At 37.1% G+C, this 18,279-nt stretch overlaps 1 protein-coding gene across 1 annotated transcript in view; it reads left to right on the forward strand.

Annotated features, from left to right (window-relative positions):
- LRP1B (LDL receptor related protein 1B) overlaps positions 1-18,279 on the forward strand; it is a 1,867,078-nt gene that overhangs the window by 1,838,004 nt on the left and 10,795 nt on the right. The window contains exon 87 of the mRNA XM_061135390.1: positions 15,321-15,397. Coding sequence (XP_060991373.1) covers positions 15,321-15,397 — 77 coding nt within the window. The remainder of the gene's footprint in view (positions 1-15,320; positions 15,398-18,279) is intronic.

The raw sequence follows: 18,279 nt of genomic DNA on the forward strand, positions 1-18,279 counted from the left end.
TGTTACTTCCACTGTATAATCATAAAGGATTTGACTTAGGTCATACCTGAATGGTCTGGTGGTTTTCCCTACTTCCTTCAATTTAAGTCTGAATTTGGCAATAAGGAGTTCTTGATTAGAGCCACAGTCAGCTCCCAGTCTTATTTTTGCCGCCTGTATAGACCTTTTCCATCTTTGGTTGCAAAGTATATGATCAATCTGATTTCAGTATAGACCATTTAGTGATGTTAATGTGTAGTCTTCTCTTGTGTTGTTAGAAGAGGTGTTTGCTATGAGCAGTGTGTTCTCTTGGCACAACTCTGTTAGCCTTTGACCTGCTTTGTTTTGTACTCCATGGCCAAATTTGCCTATTACTCCAGGTAGCTCTTGACTTCCTACATTTGCATTCCAGTCCACTAAAATGAAATGGACATCTTTTGGAGGTGTTAGTTCTAGAAAGTCTGATTGGTCTTCATAGAACTGTTCAACCTCAGCTTCTTCAGCATTAATGTTGGGAACATAGCCTTGGATAACTATGATATTGAATGGTTTGCCTTGGAAATGAATAAAGATCATTCTGTTGTTTTTGAGATTGTATCCAAGTATGGCATTTCGGACTCTGTTGTTGACTATGATGGTTACTCCATTTCTTCCAAGGGATTCTTGCCCACAGTAGTAGATAGAATGGTCATCTGAGTTAAATTCACACATTCCACTCCATTTTAGTTCACTGATTCCTAAAATGATGTCGATGTTCACTCTTGCCATCTCCTGTTTGATTACTTCCAATTTGCCTTGATTCATGGACCTAACATTCCAGGTACCTATGCAATATTGCTCTTTCCAGCATCGGACTTTACTTCCATCACCTGTCACATCCACAACTGGGTGTTGTTTTTGCTTTGGCTATGTCTCTTCATTCTTTCTGGAGCTATTTCTCCACTCTTCTCCAGTAACATATTGGGCACCTACTGACCTGCGGAGTTCATCTTTCAGTGTCATTGCTTTTTGTATTTTCATACTGTTCATGGGGTTCTCAAGGCAAGAATACTGAAATGGTTTGCCATTCCCTTCTCCAGTGAACCATGTTTTTTTTCAGAACTGTCCACCATGACCCATCCATCTTGGGTGGCCCTATGTGGCATGGCTCATAGTTTCATTGAGTTAGACAAGGCTGTGGTCCATGTGATCAGTTTGGTTAGTTTTCTGTGATTGTGGTTTTCATTCCCTCTGACCTCTGATGGATAAGGATAAGAGACTTATCCTTAAATGACTGAGGGGGAAACTGGGTCTTGTTCTGATGGGTGGGGCAGTGCTCAGTAAATCTTTAATCCAATTTTCTCTTGGACGGGGCTGTGTTCCATCCCTGTTGTTTGACCTGAGTCCAAACCATGGTGGAAGTAATGAAGACAATGGTGACCTCCTTCAAAAGGCCCCATGCATATAGGGTTATCGTTACCTTCTTTCTAAATTCCATATATATGTGTTAGTATACTGTATTGGTCTTTATCTTTCTGGCTTACTTCACTCTGCATAATGGGCTCCAATTTCATCCATCTCATTAGAACTGATTCAAATGAATTCTTTTTAATGGCTGAGTAATATTCCATGGTGTATATGTACCACAGCTTCCTTATCCACAGAAAAAGAGGCACAGATGTACAGAACAGACTTTGGGACTCTGTGGGAGAAGGCGAGGGTCGGATGTTTCGAGAGAACAGCATCGAAACATGTATATTATCAAGGGTGAAACAGATCACCAGCCCAGGTTGGATGCATGAGACAGGTGCTCAGGCCTGGTCCACTGGGAAGACCCAGAGGGATCAGGTAGAGAGGGAGGTGGGAGGGGGGATCGGGATGGAGAATACATGTAAATCCATGGCTGATTCATGTCAATGTATGGCAAAAACCACTACAATATTGTAAAGTAATTAGCCTCCAACTAATAAAGATAAATGAAAAAAAAAAAAAAAAGGCCCCATGCATGCGGTGCTGCGCTCAGTGCCCCTGACTCTTCAGCAGGCCACCTCCAACCCACACCTCCGCCAGAGACTCTTGGACACCATGGGCATGTCTGGGTCAGTTTCTTATGGGCTTACTGCTCCTTTCTCCTGGTCCTGGTACACACAAGGTTTTGTTTGTACTCTCCAAGAGTCTGTTTCCCCAGTCCTGTGTAAGTTTTGGTGGTTCTATGGTGGGGTTAATGGTGACCTCCTCCCAGAGGGCTTATGCAATACCCAGGTCTGCTGCACCCAGAGCCCCTGTAGCAGGCCACGGATGACCTGTACCTTCACAAGAGATACTCAGACACTGTTCTGGCTTAGTCTCTGTGGTTTGAGCGTGCATTTTGTGCCTTTCCCTGGTCTGAGCAGCTCAGGTGACCAGGATTTGGCGAGTGCACTGTCGTGGGTCCTGGCCTTTTGGCTTCCCGGTTGCGCCTCAAAAGCACCAACTCATGTGTGTTGTATGTCTCCTCTGGAGACCTGATCTCATACTGTGACCCTTCTGGCAGATATCAACTATCCAGGATCTCAGGAAAACATAGATAACTACTGGAAAAACCATAGTTTTGACTGTATGGATCTTTGTCAGCCAAGTGATGTCTCTGCTTTTTAATATGCTGTCTAGATCTGTCATAACTTTCCTTCCAAGGAGCAAGCATCTTTTAATTTCATGGCTGCAGTCACTGTCTGCAGTAATTTTGAAGCCCAAGAAAATAAAATCTGTCACTGCTTCAACTTTTCCCTTTCTATTTCCATGAGGTCATGGGACCAGGACTGGATGCCATTATCTTATTTTTTTTATGTTGACTTTCAAGCCAACTTTTTCACTCTCCTCTTTCACCCTCATCAAGAGGCTCTTAGTTCCTCCTCATTTTCTCCCATTAGAGTGCTATTATCAGCATATCTGAGGTTGTTTGGTATTTCTCCCAGCAATCTTTATTCTTGCTTGTGATTCAGCTAGTCCAGTGTTTCACATGATGTTTTCTGCCTGTAAGTTAAATAATCAGGGGGACAGTATACAGCCTTGTCATACCCCTTTCCTAATTTTGAACCAGTTGTTCCATGTCCAGTTCTAACTGGTGTTTCTTGACCCACATACAGGTTTCTCAGGAGACAGGTAAGGTGGTTGGGTACTCCCATCTCTTTAAAAATTTTTCACTGTTTGGTGTGATCCATGGAGTCAAAGGCTGTAGCATTATCTATGAAGCAGAAGTAGATTATTTTTTGGAATTCTCTTGCTTTCTCTATGATCCAGCAAATGCTGGCAATTTGATCTATGATTTTTCTGTCTCTTCAAAGCCCATCTTGTACATCTGGAGGTTCACATATTGTTAAAGCCTTGCTGGAAGGATTTTGAGTATAACCTTGCTAACATGTGAAATGAGCACAATTGTCCAGTAGTGTGAACATTCTTTGGTACTGTCCTTCTTTAGGACTGGAATAAAAACTGATCTTTTCCAGTCCTGTGGCCACTGATGAGTTTTCCAAATTTGTTGATATATCAAGTGCAGCAGCATCTTTTAAGATCTTAAAAAGCTCAGCTGGGATTTCATCATCTCCACTAGCTTTCTTCATTTCTAAGGCCATTTGACTTCACATTCCAGGATGTTCAACTCTATGTGGGTGACCACACCATCGTGGTTATCCAGGTCATTAAGACCTTTTCTGTATAGTTATTCTGTGTGTTCTTGTCACTTTTTCTTAATTTATTCTGCTTCTAATAGGTCCTCTGGAGAAGGAAATGGCAACCCACTCCAGTATTCTTGCCTGGAAAATCCCATGGATGGAGGAACCTGGTAGGCTACAGTCCATGGGGTTGCAAAGAGTTGGACACAACTGAGCGACTTCACTTTCTTTATTTCTCTATTAAGTCCTCACAGTTTCTGTCTTTTATCATGCCCATCCTTGCATGAAATGCTTCCTTGATATCTCCAGTTCTCTTAAAGGGAACTCTGGTCTTTCCCATTATATTGTTTTCCTCTAGTTCTTCGCTTTTTTCATTTAAGAAGGGCTCCTTATCTCTCCTTGCTATTCTCTGGAACTCTGCATTCAGTTGGTTATATCTTTCTCATTCTCTCTTGCTTTTTTCTTTTCTTCTTTACTCAACTATTTGTAAAGCATCCTCAGACAACCACTTTGCCTTCTTGCATTTCTTTTTCTCTGGGATGGTTTTAGTCACTGCGTCTTGTATAATGTCATGAACCTCAGTCCATAGTTCCTTAGGCACTCTGTCTACCAGATCTAATCCCTTGAATCTATTTGTCACCTACACTGTGTAATCATAAGGGATTTGATTTAGGTATTATCTGAATGGCCTAATAGTTTTCCCTAGTTTCTTCCATTTAAGCCTGAATTTTGCAATAAGGAGTTCATGATTTGAGCCAGAGTCAGCTCCAGGTTTTGTTTTTTCTGATTGTATAGAGCTTCTCCATTTTCAGCTGCAAAGAACAGAATCAATCTGATACCGATGTTAACCATCTGGTGATGTCCATGTGTCCATAATCATCTGGTGATGTCTCTTAGGTTGTTGGAAAAGGGTGTTTGCTAAGACCAGTGTGTTCTCTGGACAAACTCTGTTAGGCTTTCCCATGGTTTATTTTGTATTCCAAGGCCAAACGTGCCTATTATTCTGGGTAAATTTGATTTCATACTTTTGCATTCAAATCCCCTATTATGAAAAGGCCATCTTTTTTTGGTGTTAGTTTTAGAAGGTCTTGTAGGTCTTCAAATAACCAGTCAACTTCAGCTTCTTCAGCATCAGTGGTTGGGGCATAGACTTGGATTGTTGTGATGTTGAATGGCTTGCCTTGGAAATGAACTGTGATCATTCATTTTGGAGACTGCACCCAAGTTCTCCATTTTGGATTGTTTTGTTGACTATGAGGCTACTCCATTTCTTCCAAGGGATTCTTGCCCACAGTGGTAGATATAATGGTCATCTGAATTAAATTTGCCCATTCCCATCTATTTCAATTCACTGAATGCTAAGATGTCAATGTTATACTCTTGCCATCTCCTGTCTGACCATATCCAATTTACTTTCATTCATGAAATTTCAAACAACGGTGCTGGAAAAGACTCTTGAGAGTCCCTTGGACTGCAAGATCAAATCAGTCAATCCTAAAGGAAATAAACCCTAAATATTCATTGAAAGGACTGATGCTGAAGCTGAAGCTCCAATACCTTGGCCACCTGATGCAAAGAGCTGACTCATTGGAAAAGACCCTGATGCTGGGAAAGACTGAGGGCAGGAGAAGGGGGGTGACAGAGAATGAGACGGTTGGATGGCATCATCAAATGGACATCAGTTTGTGTGAAGTCCAGGACATAGTGAAGGACACAGAAGCGTGGCATGCCGCACACCATGGATCTCCAAGAACTGGACAAGACTGAACAACTGAACAACAACAACATGGACCTAACATTCCAGATTCCTATGCAATACTGTTCCTCACAACATCGGGCTTACTTTCACCACCAGACACATCCATGACTGAGTGTCCTTTCCACTTTGGCCCAGCACCCCATTATTTTTGGAACTGTTAGTAATTTCCCGTTGCTCTTCCCCAGTATTATATTGGACACCTTCTGACCTGGGGGGACTCATCTTTCAGTGTCTTATCTTTGTGCATTTTCATTCTGGTCATGGATTCTCCTGACAAGCATACTGGGATGATTTGCCATTTCCTCCTCCAGTGGACCCTGTTTTGCCAGAACTCTTCACTATGACCATCCATCTTGTGTAGCCCTGCATGACAAGGCTCATAGCTTCATTGAGTTACCAAAATCTCATTCACCATGACAAGACTGTGATCCATGAAGGGGATATGTGCTCTTCAACTGAAAATAAATATTTTCTAGAGAATCAGAACTATCTTTCACTTATCAACACATTCACACTCTCAAAACTTTGTATTAACTCTTTCTGGTATCCTTATCATTGCCCCAAATTTGTGTAGGGTAAATATGCCTTGAACAATACTTAATGACTGCAGTTGAATATGTCAGATATCCCCACCATAATTTGTTTTCGATTTTACCATGTTGCAGCACAGAAACCCTAAGAACTACGAAGGGTATTCATTAAGTTTTCGCACAAAAAAAATTTACTGTTTACTCTTATTTGGTACTGAAACATAAAATATTCAGGTAGAAAATTACTTTATGTCCACTAAGCATAGAGATTTTCATCCTCATCCCCCCCCCCCCCCCCCCGCCCCCCGCCCCCTCCTCCAGCCCTGACTTGGAATATTTTTAATCCAGTTTTGGGACAGGTTATTCATCTTGGCTGGAGAAGGCAAGGACAACCCACTCCAGTACTCTTGCCTAGAAAATCCCATGGATGGAGGTGCCTGGTAGACTGCAGTCCATGGGGTCGCTAGGAGTCAGACATGACCTGGGTGACTTCACTTTCCCTTTTCACTTTCATGCACTGGAGAAGGAAATGGCAACCCACTCCAGTGTTCTTGCCTGGAGGATCCCAGGGACGGCAGAGCCTGGTGGGCTGCCGTCTGTGGGGTCGCACAGAGTCGGACATGACTGAAGCGGCTTGGCAGCAGCGTTCATCTTGACATCATGTAGATAGAACTTTCCACCGGTATTTCAGGATACATTGTTTTTCTTCTCACCTTTAGCTACAGGGTTATAACCACTGTTTCCAATATAATATCCTATATGTATGTCTTCATTTCTGTCTGCCCTCGGGTTAGCCAGAGGCCAGAGGCGGCACCGCTGGTCGGGTCAATCAGAGGCGCCCGCAAGATCCAGCACACAGGCCCCAAGTGGGCGGCTCCGCGGCAAGGGCCGACTCGGCCGCTAGGTGGCAGTCCAAAGGCCCAGAGCCCTCGCTCATCCAGAGGCTAAGTCCTCCGCGACAGACACGAAGGAGACCCTGTTACGTACACCTTACCACTTAACACTAAACTTCTGACTGGTCCTTTCCTTTTTATTTGATGCAAGTAGAAATCATCTATTCACTCTATAAAAAGCACACATTATGCCTTTCAGAGCTGCTTTTAATAAATTTTCATGTAGAATATCTAGATGGTAGAAGTTTTCCATTACTAGAGATTTTGTTCTTTCTTTAATACTTATTGAATCATAATTTTACACTTCAGTGGCCATTTCTGCTCAAGTGGCCGCACAGAATTTTATGTTCAAACATTTCTAACTTAAGACTAGCCAGTCTTGACAAACTTCCTTTTATGGATAACTTTTTGGCAAACTAGATTTTATCTTTTCTTTTATATTTCTCCTTATTTCTTCAAATAAATCACTTTAAATAATCCACTGTGTTACTTTTTATTTCTTTCATGGCCACTTCTTCCATTGAAATTCCTCATTAACTTTTACTTTTCCTAAAATAATTGTTGGTCAGAGTTTATTGAATATCTCATTACTATTTTACTTTATAACATTAACCCTTCTCAGAAATCAAGAATTCTTTCTGATCAAGTGTCCTTAAGATTAAAGTAAGATTCGCTTTGTTTTACTAATTGTATCCATACCAGGTTACATAATGATTTAATGTCATATTTTAAAACTAGGCATTAATAATGTATAATTATGGAGTTGAATCAAGTATAGTTATTAGAGCAAACATAAATTTATGATACTACCTTAAGCTTTTTGAAGAATGCAAAGCAGGGTAATACATAGCTATTTCAGTGTAAAAAAGGACAGTCAAATTCTGATAGAGAATAATACTGAATAAACAGAAATTATAGTACAGAACACTGAGCTGAGCTTCTTGTGTTTTATATACACACGATAGTGTATATATGTTAATCATGGTCTCATGACCTAGAAGGTGGGATGGTGGTGGGGTGGGTGGGAGGTCCAAGAGGGAGGGGTTTATGCATGCATATGGCTCATTCACTTCACTGGAGAGTAGAAATTAATGCAACAATGTAAAGCAACTATATTCTAATAAAAAATGCAAAAAAATTGTAATACAAACCAAAATATATTTCAAATGAATGAAATATACAGTAAATCGCTATAGAAATTCAAAATCACATCAAGTAATGATATAGATGAGTATATAATTGATGAATCTTGGATCTTACACAGCTTTTTTGGAACCCATGCAACCATGTGAAGCTGGTATTAGGAAGAATATTAACACTATTCAACAACATGTCCTTCCCTGTCACTGCCAGTAAGAGACATCACTGACCATAGTAGTGAGCCTATGTGGTAATTCTAACAATTTTACTGCTCAAAAAATGCATTGATTTTCTTTTTGTTCAGATAATATTTCTACTTTCTTATTAAGGGACTGATACTCTCTTGGCAGGAGAGAGTAAGGAACAGCATTTTTGCTACTTCTGTGTTAGAGTTAGAAGGATCATGAAAACTCCACATTTTATTTCTCCTGCCTATTAGCTATGATTTTTCAGGAAAATCATTTGAACACAATTCTTCATTTCATAAGATGAATCATTAAAACTCATGGGTTATTATAGAAGCTGAACAAGGATATTTTTCATATGAAAATACTTATCCTAGGACCTGGCACAAAGTATAGCAAATATTAATTGAACTTTATGCAAATTTTACATCAAAGGTATGATGGGAAATGTTTGAAGCATGTTAAAAATTATAAATCTTTATGTATATATGAAATAATTTTATCTCAGAAAATTGTAAAACACAAATGGATTAAAAATATTTCAAAGTATAGTTAACAAACTGGTCAATTAATAAAAAAAATCTTTTCCAAATGCAGTAAAACATTTTGCATTTTACACTATTACTGTCTGTAAGAAGAGGGGGCATAAAAGGTGCTGGGGTCTATACAGAGTGCAGAGCTTTAAAGTTAGGAATGTCACACAAATGCAGTCATGTTTGTGCACCAAAAGGATGAAATTTACAAAATTAATCAGAAAAAAATTTGCAAGTGACTTTTAATTTTTGAATTTTTATCACTGTATGAAAGTATAGTTTTATAAATCTGATGCACAAATGTAATCATAGTTTTAATTTTTATTGAATGAGATTTGTGGGGTACCTAGTGGAGGTGATGGAATTCCAGCTGAGCTATTTCAAATCCTGAAAGATGATGCTGTGAAAGTGCTATACTCAATATGCCAGCAAATTTGGAAAACTCAGCAGTGGCCACAGGACTGGAAAAGGTCAGTTTTCATTCCAGTCCCTAAGAAAGGCAATCCCAAAGAATGCTCAGACTACCACACAATTGCACTCATCTCACATGCTAGTAAAGTAATGCTCAAAATTCTCCAAGCCAGGCTTCAGCAATACGTGAACCAAGAACTTCCAGATGTTCAAGGTGGTTTTAGAAAAGGCAGAGGAACCAGAGATCAAATTGCCAACATCTGCTGGATCATCGAAAAAGCAAGAGAGTTCCAGAAAAACATCTATTTCTGCTTTATTGCCTATGCCAAAGCCTTTGACTGTGTGGATCACAATAAACTGTGGAAAATTCTGAAAGATGGGAATACCAGACCACCTGACCCAAGTCTTGAGAAACCTGTATGCAGGTCAGGAAGCAACAGTTAGAACTGGAATGGAGCAATAGACTGGTTCCAAATCGTGAAAGGTGTACCTCAAGGCTGTATCTTGTCACCCTGCTTGTTTAACTTACATGCAGAGTAAATCATGAGAAACCCTGGGCTGGATGAAGCACAATGAAGATCGCCAGGAGAAATATCAATAACCTCAGATATGCAGATGGCACCACCCTTATGGCAGAAGGTGAAGAAGAAGTAAGGAGCCTCTTGATGAAACTGAAAGAGGAGAGTGAAAAAGTTGGCTTAAAGCTCAACATTCAGAAAACTAAGATCATGAAATCTGGTCCCATCACCTCATGGGAAATAGATGGGGAAACAATGGAAGCAGTGTCAGACTTTATTTTTGGGGGGCTTCAAAATCACTGCAGATGGTGATTGCAGCCATGAAATTAAGAGACGCTTACTCCTTGGAAGCAAAGTTATGACCAACCTAGATAGCATATTAAAAAGCAGAGACATTACTTTGTCAACAAAGGTCCGTCTAGTCAAGGCTATGGTTTTTCCAGTGGTCATGCATGGATGTGAGAGTTGGACTGTGAAGAAAGCTGAGTACCGAAGAATTGATGCTTTTGAACTATGGTGTTGGAGAAGACTCTTGAGAGTCCCTTGGACTGCAAGGAGATCCAACCAGTCCATCCTAAAGGAGATCAGTCCTGGGTGTTCATCGGAAGGACTGATGCTGAAGCTGAAGCTGAATCTCCAATACTTTGGCCACCTCATGCAACGAGTTGGCTCATTGGAAAAGACCGTGATGCTGAGGGGGATTGGGGGCAGGAGGAGAAGGGGACAACAGAGGATGTGATGGCTGGATGGCATCACAGACTCGATGGGCATGGGTTTGGGTAGACTCCGGGAGTTGGTGATGGACAGGGAGGCCTGGCGTGCTGTGATTCATGGGGTCGCAAAGAGTCGGACATGACTGAGTGACTGAACTGAACTGAACTGAACTGAAAACATGCATGGCAATATGCACACGATTTCTAAGGCTTCTTTAATCCCTTTATGCCATATTTTCCCCCTACATGTAGAAAGAAAAGGGTATATTAAAAGATTTTTCTTTCTGAATGTCTCCATCATCATGGTTAATAATGGCAGCCTAGCATATAAGAGGAGAAATTAAATTTCAAATTGCTTTAAGGTTCAGCTTTGAATTTCACTTTGATCAGAAGTGTCACGTGACCTTTAAATTTGATGAAAAGAGGAAGAAGATATTAATCTCATTTTATTTTGAAGTCCTCTCAAAGTAGGTGACTCTAAGCCACAGTTCCACAAAATGACATGAGTAGTCCACATATTGATCATCGTTACAGTGAAAGACAATACCTAAGATTTTAATACACCTTCAGCATTTTATCTGATTTCAGTTCTTTTTTGTAAAATCACTCCAGTACTTCAGAGCTCTTATTATTTTGAACAGTTTAACTATGTATCTTATATTTATGTTTTATTGTAAAAACTGTTCTTTTTTAAGGATTATATTTTCCCTTATATATGCAAAACTTATTTTGATAGCCTGAAAATATTTATTGTGTATAATATAGTAATAGAGGCTACATTATAGTCTTTACAAAAAGGCAAATTCTCCCTGTTACAGAAAATTACAATTGAAATATAGAATCTTGTAAGTATACAATTAGGGGCTTCCTAAGTACCTCAGTGGTAAAGAATCCACCTGGCCATGCAAGAGACGTGGGTTTGATCTCTGGGTTGGGAAGATCCCCTGGAGAAGGAAATGGCAACCCACTCCAGAATTCTTGCCTGGGAATTCCCATAGACAGAAGAGCCTGGTAGGCTATGGTCCATGGTCCATAGGGTTGCAAAAAGCCAGACAGGACTTAGTGACTTAACGACAGACTATATCTGGAGAATCCCTTGGACAGAGGAGCATGGCAGGCTATGGTCCATAGGGTCGCAAAGAGTCATACGCAACTGAAGCAACTTAGCACTATAATTGTACACTCAGTTAACAATAAGTTAACTGTTCACGCATTTCATATACTAGCATTCAGATAAGAATTAGTTATCCAAAACAAAACTCCGCTCAGTTACTTTCAGGTAGTGTTAAGAACTTCTACCAATATCATTTAACCTTTTGAACAGTCTTGCTGGGCATGCATATTATTATTCCTATCCTTTTTTTTTTTTTTAATGATTCAACAGTGTTTGATATAAGAACAAATATTTCCTAGAATGTGATTTGTGAATTACTTGCATCAGGCTCAGTTTGTTAAAATGCAGATTTCTGGCCACAACTCCAAGCTGCTTAATGAAAAGCTCTGGTATATGGGCCTCCAGAATTTCAACTTTCATTTTTCAATTTGATAATCATTAGTCTAATGTGTAACACAGAGGAAAGAATCAGATTAGGAAAACGACATACAATAAACAGTCTTTCTTTTTAATGTCACTGGCCTTGGAGAAAAGGGGAGAAATCAAAAAGACTGTTAAATCAATATCCCTATACCAGGCAGCTACTGACTTTAAAAAACTGTGAACGGAATATCTTCATACTATAATGTGAAAGGGATAAATGATTGTTCAAATAAATAAGAATCTATCTGACTTTATATCTGCCTATACATTCATGATCCAACGATACTTTCATGAATTTTAGATTTCATGAATCTAAAATTCGTGAAAGTATTTAAAAAGTTAAATAATTCAGATTGGTATAAAAAGAAACTGATTTTCATTGTTTTACAGTAAAGGACAGTGGGGGAAAATGTAGAATAAATTTTAAAGGAATGATAAACATGTTTATGGTGTTAGAGAAAAAGAAAATGATTTCTTGGGAGAGCCATGCAGGGCTAATTCAAAGACTATTATCCAAAGATGAATAGCAGAAAACAGTAGATTGCAATAGTACAGATTAAAGATGACTAGGGCATGGACCATGGATTCTTCCTGAGGAAAATGACAAATAGACAGATGCCAGAAATTATTATAGTCAGCATGATTATGCAAATAATTCAATAGGAATTCAACAGGAAATTTTGATGATCCACACACATTTTAGTTCTTAAATGATCTGCCATTAATGGCTTTGATTATTGTAGTCTACTTAGAGAATGAAGATTTACGAATTTCTATAAAGATGGTAAAAATACTTGGTCTTAAATCAGTCATTGGAAGAACTTGTGGAGCAGCAAATGCCTAACGTAATTTTTCAAGGTAGGCAATGAGAATAATGACTTCTATTTGATTTAATATCTCAGAAAGGATTATTTTTTAAGACTGGAACAAATGTAGATGAATGGAACATATTTTATCTTTGGCCATAAAACATTATTTTATAAGGAGTATAGGGGAAATTGCAAGGTGATCATCAATTGATTGAGAAACAGAATTACTAAAATTAATTATTTCTCTGGCACAGTCTTTGAGACTTATTTCCAATATGTAACAAAGAAAATATTCCTTGAAAATTAAGAATCTATGTGTACTTCCTCAAAACAGGAGAGGAGCATCATGACCACTAGCAAGTGATATAATTTATCTAATATAAATAGTGGATGCCAAGCTATGGATAAAATAGAAAATTAGTCAATATTGTTAGCAAATACCACCTGTACTACTTAAATAATTTCAAATTTTTGAATAAAATATTACAGCATTCTTATCCTCTTTGTTTAAAAATCCCTCTCTTCCCTTTTGGAGTTCTAAAGGCATATTTTTAATAATTTTCTAAAATACATAAAACATATGATGTCATATCAGAACATCTGATCAATTAGCATTTACTTCAGTTCCTAAGAAATTCCATTTTTTTTTCTTCTAAGCATCTCAGTGTAATGATGAGCCCTGGAGGTTCTTACCTCTAGTAACATAAAATGTATCTCAGATCATTTCTCTTATTTAACATGAACCCTGATTTAGATTGCTTTTGTTATTGTTGTTTCTTAATCCGCAGAGGTAATGTAAGGAGCAAATTTGATATTTTAATCAATATTTCAACATGATTGCACAAAGCACCTTTGTACACATCACTTGTATAATAAAACTACCAAATAATCAGAATTATTTTTTTCATTGGAGCATGGAAAATATCTTCAGTGGTCAATCAGAAAGATTCGACACATGTAACATAAAACAAAAAGGAATTTTGCAATGATTAGAATTCATTCTAACAACATGTTTGCAAAATCTGCCTAAACAGCTCTGCCTAATTATCTTTGGACTCTATCAAGAATTAGAAACTGAAGAACTGGAACAATTTTCTAAATTATTCATCCATAAAACCACAGCTAAGGAAGAAAAGGAATTACTTTTTAATATCAATGATTTTATTGGTTGTTCACTTGATTATACTTGTTTGAAATATGCTCATTTCATTACCTCACTTCATAATATAGACAGAGTCAGAACTGGCCTTAAACTTATTTATCTATTTTAATGATTTATTTGTATTATAGTATATAATAAATATAATATATGTGAAATATATGTTAATTTTTATAAAAGTTCTGAACAAAAATTTGGATAATGCATGAAAAAATGACAAAATAGTAATTATAATGATATTAATTTCCATTTAAATCACACTCTGTATGTAATATTATTAATCAAATAACTATATTCTTGAATACTAACATTATTGTCAATTATGCTGAAGTTGAATATTTCCTTTTGTGAACAAAATAATGCTTTTGTGAAAAAAAATTTTTATAATTTGAGTTTGTCAGTATGATAATTTTATGAGCTCTTGCCTGTGTTTTAGGACACCAAATACTGTCTTCACAAATACCACAAAAAATTCACATGGCATCATAGAAGCCTAGTTCTAAAACGGGTTCAGCTATCTGAATTGGCTATGACAGAATTGGCAGAGACCTAGAAATTGCAGTCATTTAGTTTGGCCACTATGCCCAAAGAGATCTACTTGGAATGACTCGAATCTGTTCTTTTGTTGTGTACAACTATTCTTGATATGGTGATATTTGGCAGTCATTTTAAATAAGAACTGAAGCCAATTTAAATGGTTTCTCTATGGATTTCCTCAGACAGATGCACAGAGGTATCTTGTGTTAGCCAGCAGACCTTGTTCAAACACAGCTAAAACCATTCTAGCATTCATTTTGATGCAATCAGCTAATTATATGGTTATGATTTATTTTTAAATGAAGAATTTTAATCAGATCTATTATTTTAATCCTCTGTTAAACTTCCCATCATAATGTCAAGTATGGGCAAGACAAATTCTCTGTTAATGTCCTGTATGGGCAAGACAAATTCTCTGAATGAAAATTTGGGCATATTCTCTTGATTTCATGGTAATAGAAGTATGATCTTACATGGGAAAGCACTATATTTCCTTATCTATGATTTAGAAGAATGAAAATTCTCCACTTTGAACAATGAGACAGAAGACCATTTGCTCTTTGGTAATTAGTTTCATTTTGGAGTTACAACCAGCAAAAATAAATCACAGAAATTTAATAAACAAGGATTTGCTTGACAGGCAAGCTCCATTTTTATAGTAGCATAATTTTAAATATTTCTCAAATTAATTTCAATTCTTAATTAAAATTTCAGTTTTGTAAAATCTGCCAAATTTAAGTTTAACATAGAATAAAGAATAATGCATGTAAACTCAAATTTTAAAAAAGTATTTTAACAAGTGAAGTTCAATGAACGTTACCCTCAGCATACTGACAATATGTGGGAAATTAGCAGAAATCTCTATTTAGTATTCATAAACTATGATAGCTGGCTTCTCTTTCATTTCATTTGGTTGAAGTCACCACATTAGCCAACTTGTGCATTTTGTTACTCATTGATTTGTTTTGTGTTGTTTTTATCTTTCCAGGTGCTCCACCAACTGGTCGGGCACACAGTGTGAGAGACCTGCCCCAAAGAGCAGCAAATCTGATCATATCAGCACAAGTAAGCTTCTCAGATTAATACCTTTGGTGTTCCACATAGAATAGAAATCATTGTTTTCTTCTTATACCACTATTGAGGGAATTGAGTCTTGGAAAACCTGCTTCATGGAATTTTGCCAGAGACCCACTTCAATCTAGGTGATTTTTGAAAGATGAAGCCCTGAGCTTCTACCTGGTGACAGGGTCGATCATTAGGTACTCTTTCAGGTTGTGAGGATTCATCTCAAACTTTGGCAGTTCTCAGAACACACATCTGCACTGCAAAAGATGCAAATATCACAATGGATGTGAGAATGCTGCAGGAAAAAAAAATAAATAATTTCATGTTTTAATTAAAGTGTATTATTCTTGAAGTACATTTCAAAGTGTTGTGGAAAAACAAACTTAACCAGTTAGTCTCAAAGTGATAAAGTATGTTAACAAGAAATGTTTAATAAGGATCCTAGTTGATTTATTGCTTCTTTATCTTTAAAGTACTGGTTTTGAAGTATAGTAAAATATAGTTCAGTATTTTGTAAGTTTTTTTCTGTGTGTAGCTGTAGCCTTAGGACGTGTCTCTGATATGAAAATTCATCTATATCAACATTTTGTGTTTTCCATAGACATATTGGAAAACAGTATGTGTGTTAGAAGACTTCCTGTGTCTTCCAACATCTTTAAATGATATTATAAAGATTTTCAAAATAAAACTCTGAAAGAAAAATTTCTCAGTTCACACATATTAGCACTAATGAGTGAGAAAGTTTTGAGAAACCTGTAATAACTATCAAATAAGTAAATATATTCTTGAAGAGAAAAAAAAAAAACAGTATCTCTGATTTATGAACACTTACTTAGCAATTTTTTCTAGTACTTCACTGCTGGTATTAGTGCACATGAAAAAAAAAAAAAAAGAACCATGGAATTTGTGGAAAAGAGAAGATATTATCAAAGTCAAAAGTGTATGATTTTTGTGGTTGTATGGCAAAAACCAACATAACATTTGTAAATCAATTTTCCTCTGATTAAGGAATAAATTTTTTTTAAATAGTATATGATTTTGTACCTTAGACAAAGGTTCCCAGTGTTTGCTGATCTATTTGTCTGTTGTGCCTGTCCCCAGATAATTTATCATTGCTTGAAATTCTTCCAATGACACTGTCCAAAGTTCCACCACTTAGAGATTAGCTCTGGCTAATAGGGATGACTATCTTTGAAAAATGACAACTAGGTCTAGAACAAATAACCTTAGAACTGAGTACAGAACAAATAACCTTAGAACTGAGTACTTTAATTTGGAGATGTGAGGTAAGTGATTCCAGTCAAGGAACATTTGGAGTTACCTTAGAATTTGTGTGTTGTCTTAAGGAAGGGAAGGGAGAAGAACTTAGCAAAGATATGGACATGTAATTGTAGGAATAGGGCACCAGGATTTGATGAATGGGTTCATAAAATGTAGTAGAGATGGAAAAGCATACCTTGCCTAATTTAATATTTCAAAAGAAAAGCAAAAGAAAAAAAAATACTGTCTTCTCCCTCTTCCAGGGTCACACTAACATTATGACTAATAATTCTTGGGAAATACCAATTTATATGATTTTGTGAACTAGTTATAAAACTCAATCATCATCAGAAGCATTTTTTAATGAAAAGAAATGCATTTGATGTAGCAGGCTATAGAATACACCGAGGTAATAAACTGAGAATTAATGAAGATATAGTATTTTAGCCTTTTATGGTAATTTCTCAATTATGTAAGATAAATAAAAAATACTTTTTTATAGAGGTAAAACTGTTTTAAATATTGATAAAACTCTGAAAGGAAACCAAGTAGAACGTCAATTGAATTTTCAGTTTATATATAATGTCCATCTATAAGGGAAAAGTCTGGGTTCTGGAAGATGATTTTGAGGGGTGTGCCAGGTGTATTTATTTGAAAGGTGATGTCTTCAACCACTTGTGTCAGCAACAAGCTCTCTGATAAGAAAAATGTCTCCGATTACCTGCAGTAGCTCTAAAACGGGGACTATTACATGGAAGGAGGCGTCTCAAGTAGTCGTAACCCCTTTTTCAAGGATTCTGACTCTCGTTCTTCCATCACTGATTTAAAAGTCATTAAATTTAATGGAGGTATCAATGCACATTGAAAGGACTATTAGCTATGCAAATGTCAAATTATCTCAGGTTTGAGCGAAGTTGACCAAATAATGACTCTATTAAAAGGTACTTATCATCAGACATTTGCACTGAGAGAAACTTGCCTCAGTAACTCTGAAAAGAGAGAAAAGGTAGTTAAGCCGATCTTTCCTAAGGTAGGAGGGCTATTTTCATTCTGTCAGGTAAACTCCAGTGATTTTTGAATTGTTGTCAAATGTTCCCTGAACTTGGGCAGAAGTCATCTGTTCAATAAGATGGATGTTTTAGGAACATGTCTCCAACCTGCATTTCTAATCACAGTGAAGCGTTCCATAATCGTTGGACCTTGGTACAGTCAGGAGTATACTGCCTCTGTGCCCTCACTTGTGTCAGCTGGCATGGGGATTTACCTTTCTAATTGATGAACAACTTTCTTAATCAGCTCTGAGTAGTCATACTGAGGTTTTCTGGCCCTTGCTGTTTGAAATATCTAAAGATCAGCCTGTGGACTTAAGCAGATCTATTATTCTAGAACTTTGCTTAAGTTCCACTTGAAAAAGTTAGTCTGAAAACTCTTATTTGGAAGAGTTTTAAATTAAGGATGATTAAATATTTTTTATATACTCCTATTTTAAACTTAACTGAAGTTTTAAAGGAGCGGATACTCAATGTTTGGATTAAGCTATTCATATCTGCTACAATTAAGGAGGATAAAAATATACACAGCATTTGTGGGACAGTAATACAGTGATGCTGTATTTTGTTATA

Source organism: Dama dama, chromosome 33 (genome assembly GCF_033118175.1).
Source record: "Dama dama isolate Ldn47 chromosome 33, ASM3311817v1, whole genome shotgun sequence".
Lineage (NCBI taxonomy): Eukaryota > Metazoa > Chordata > Mammalia > Artiodactyla > Cervidae > Dama > Dama dama.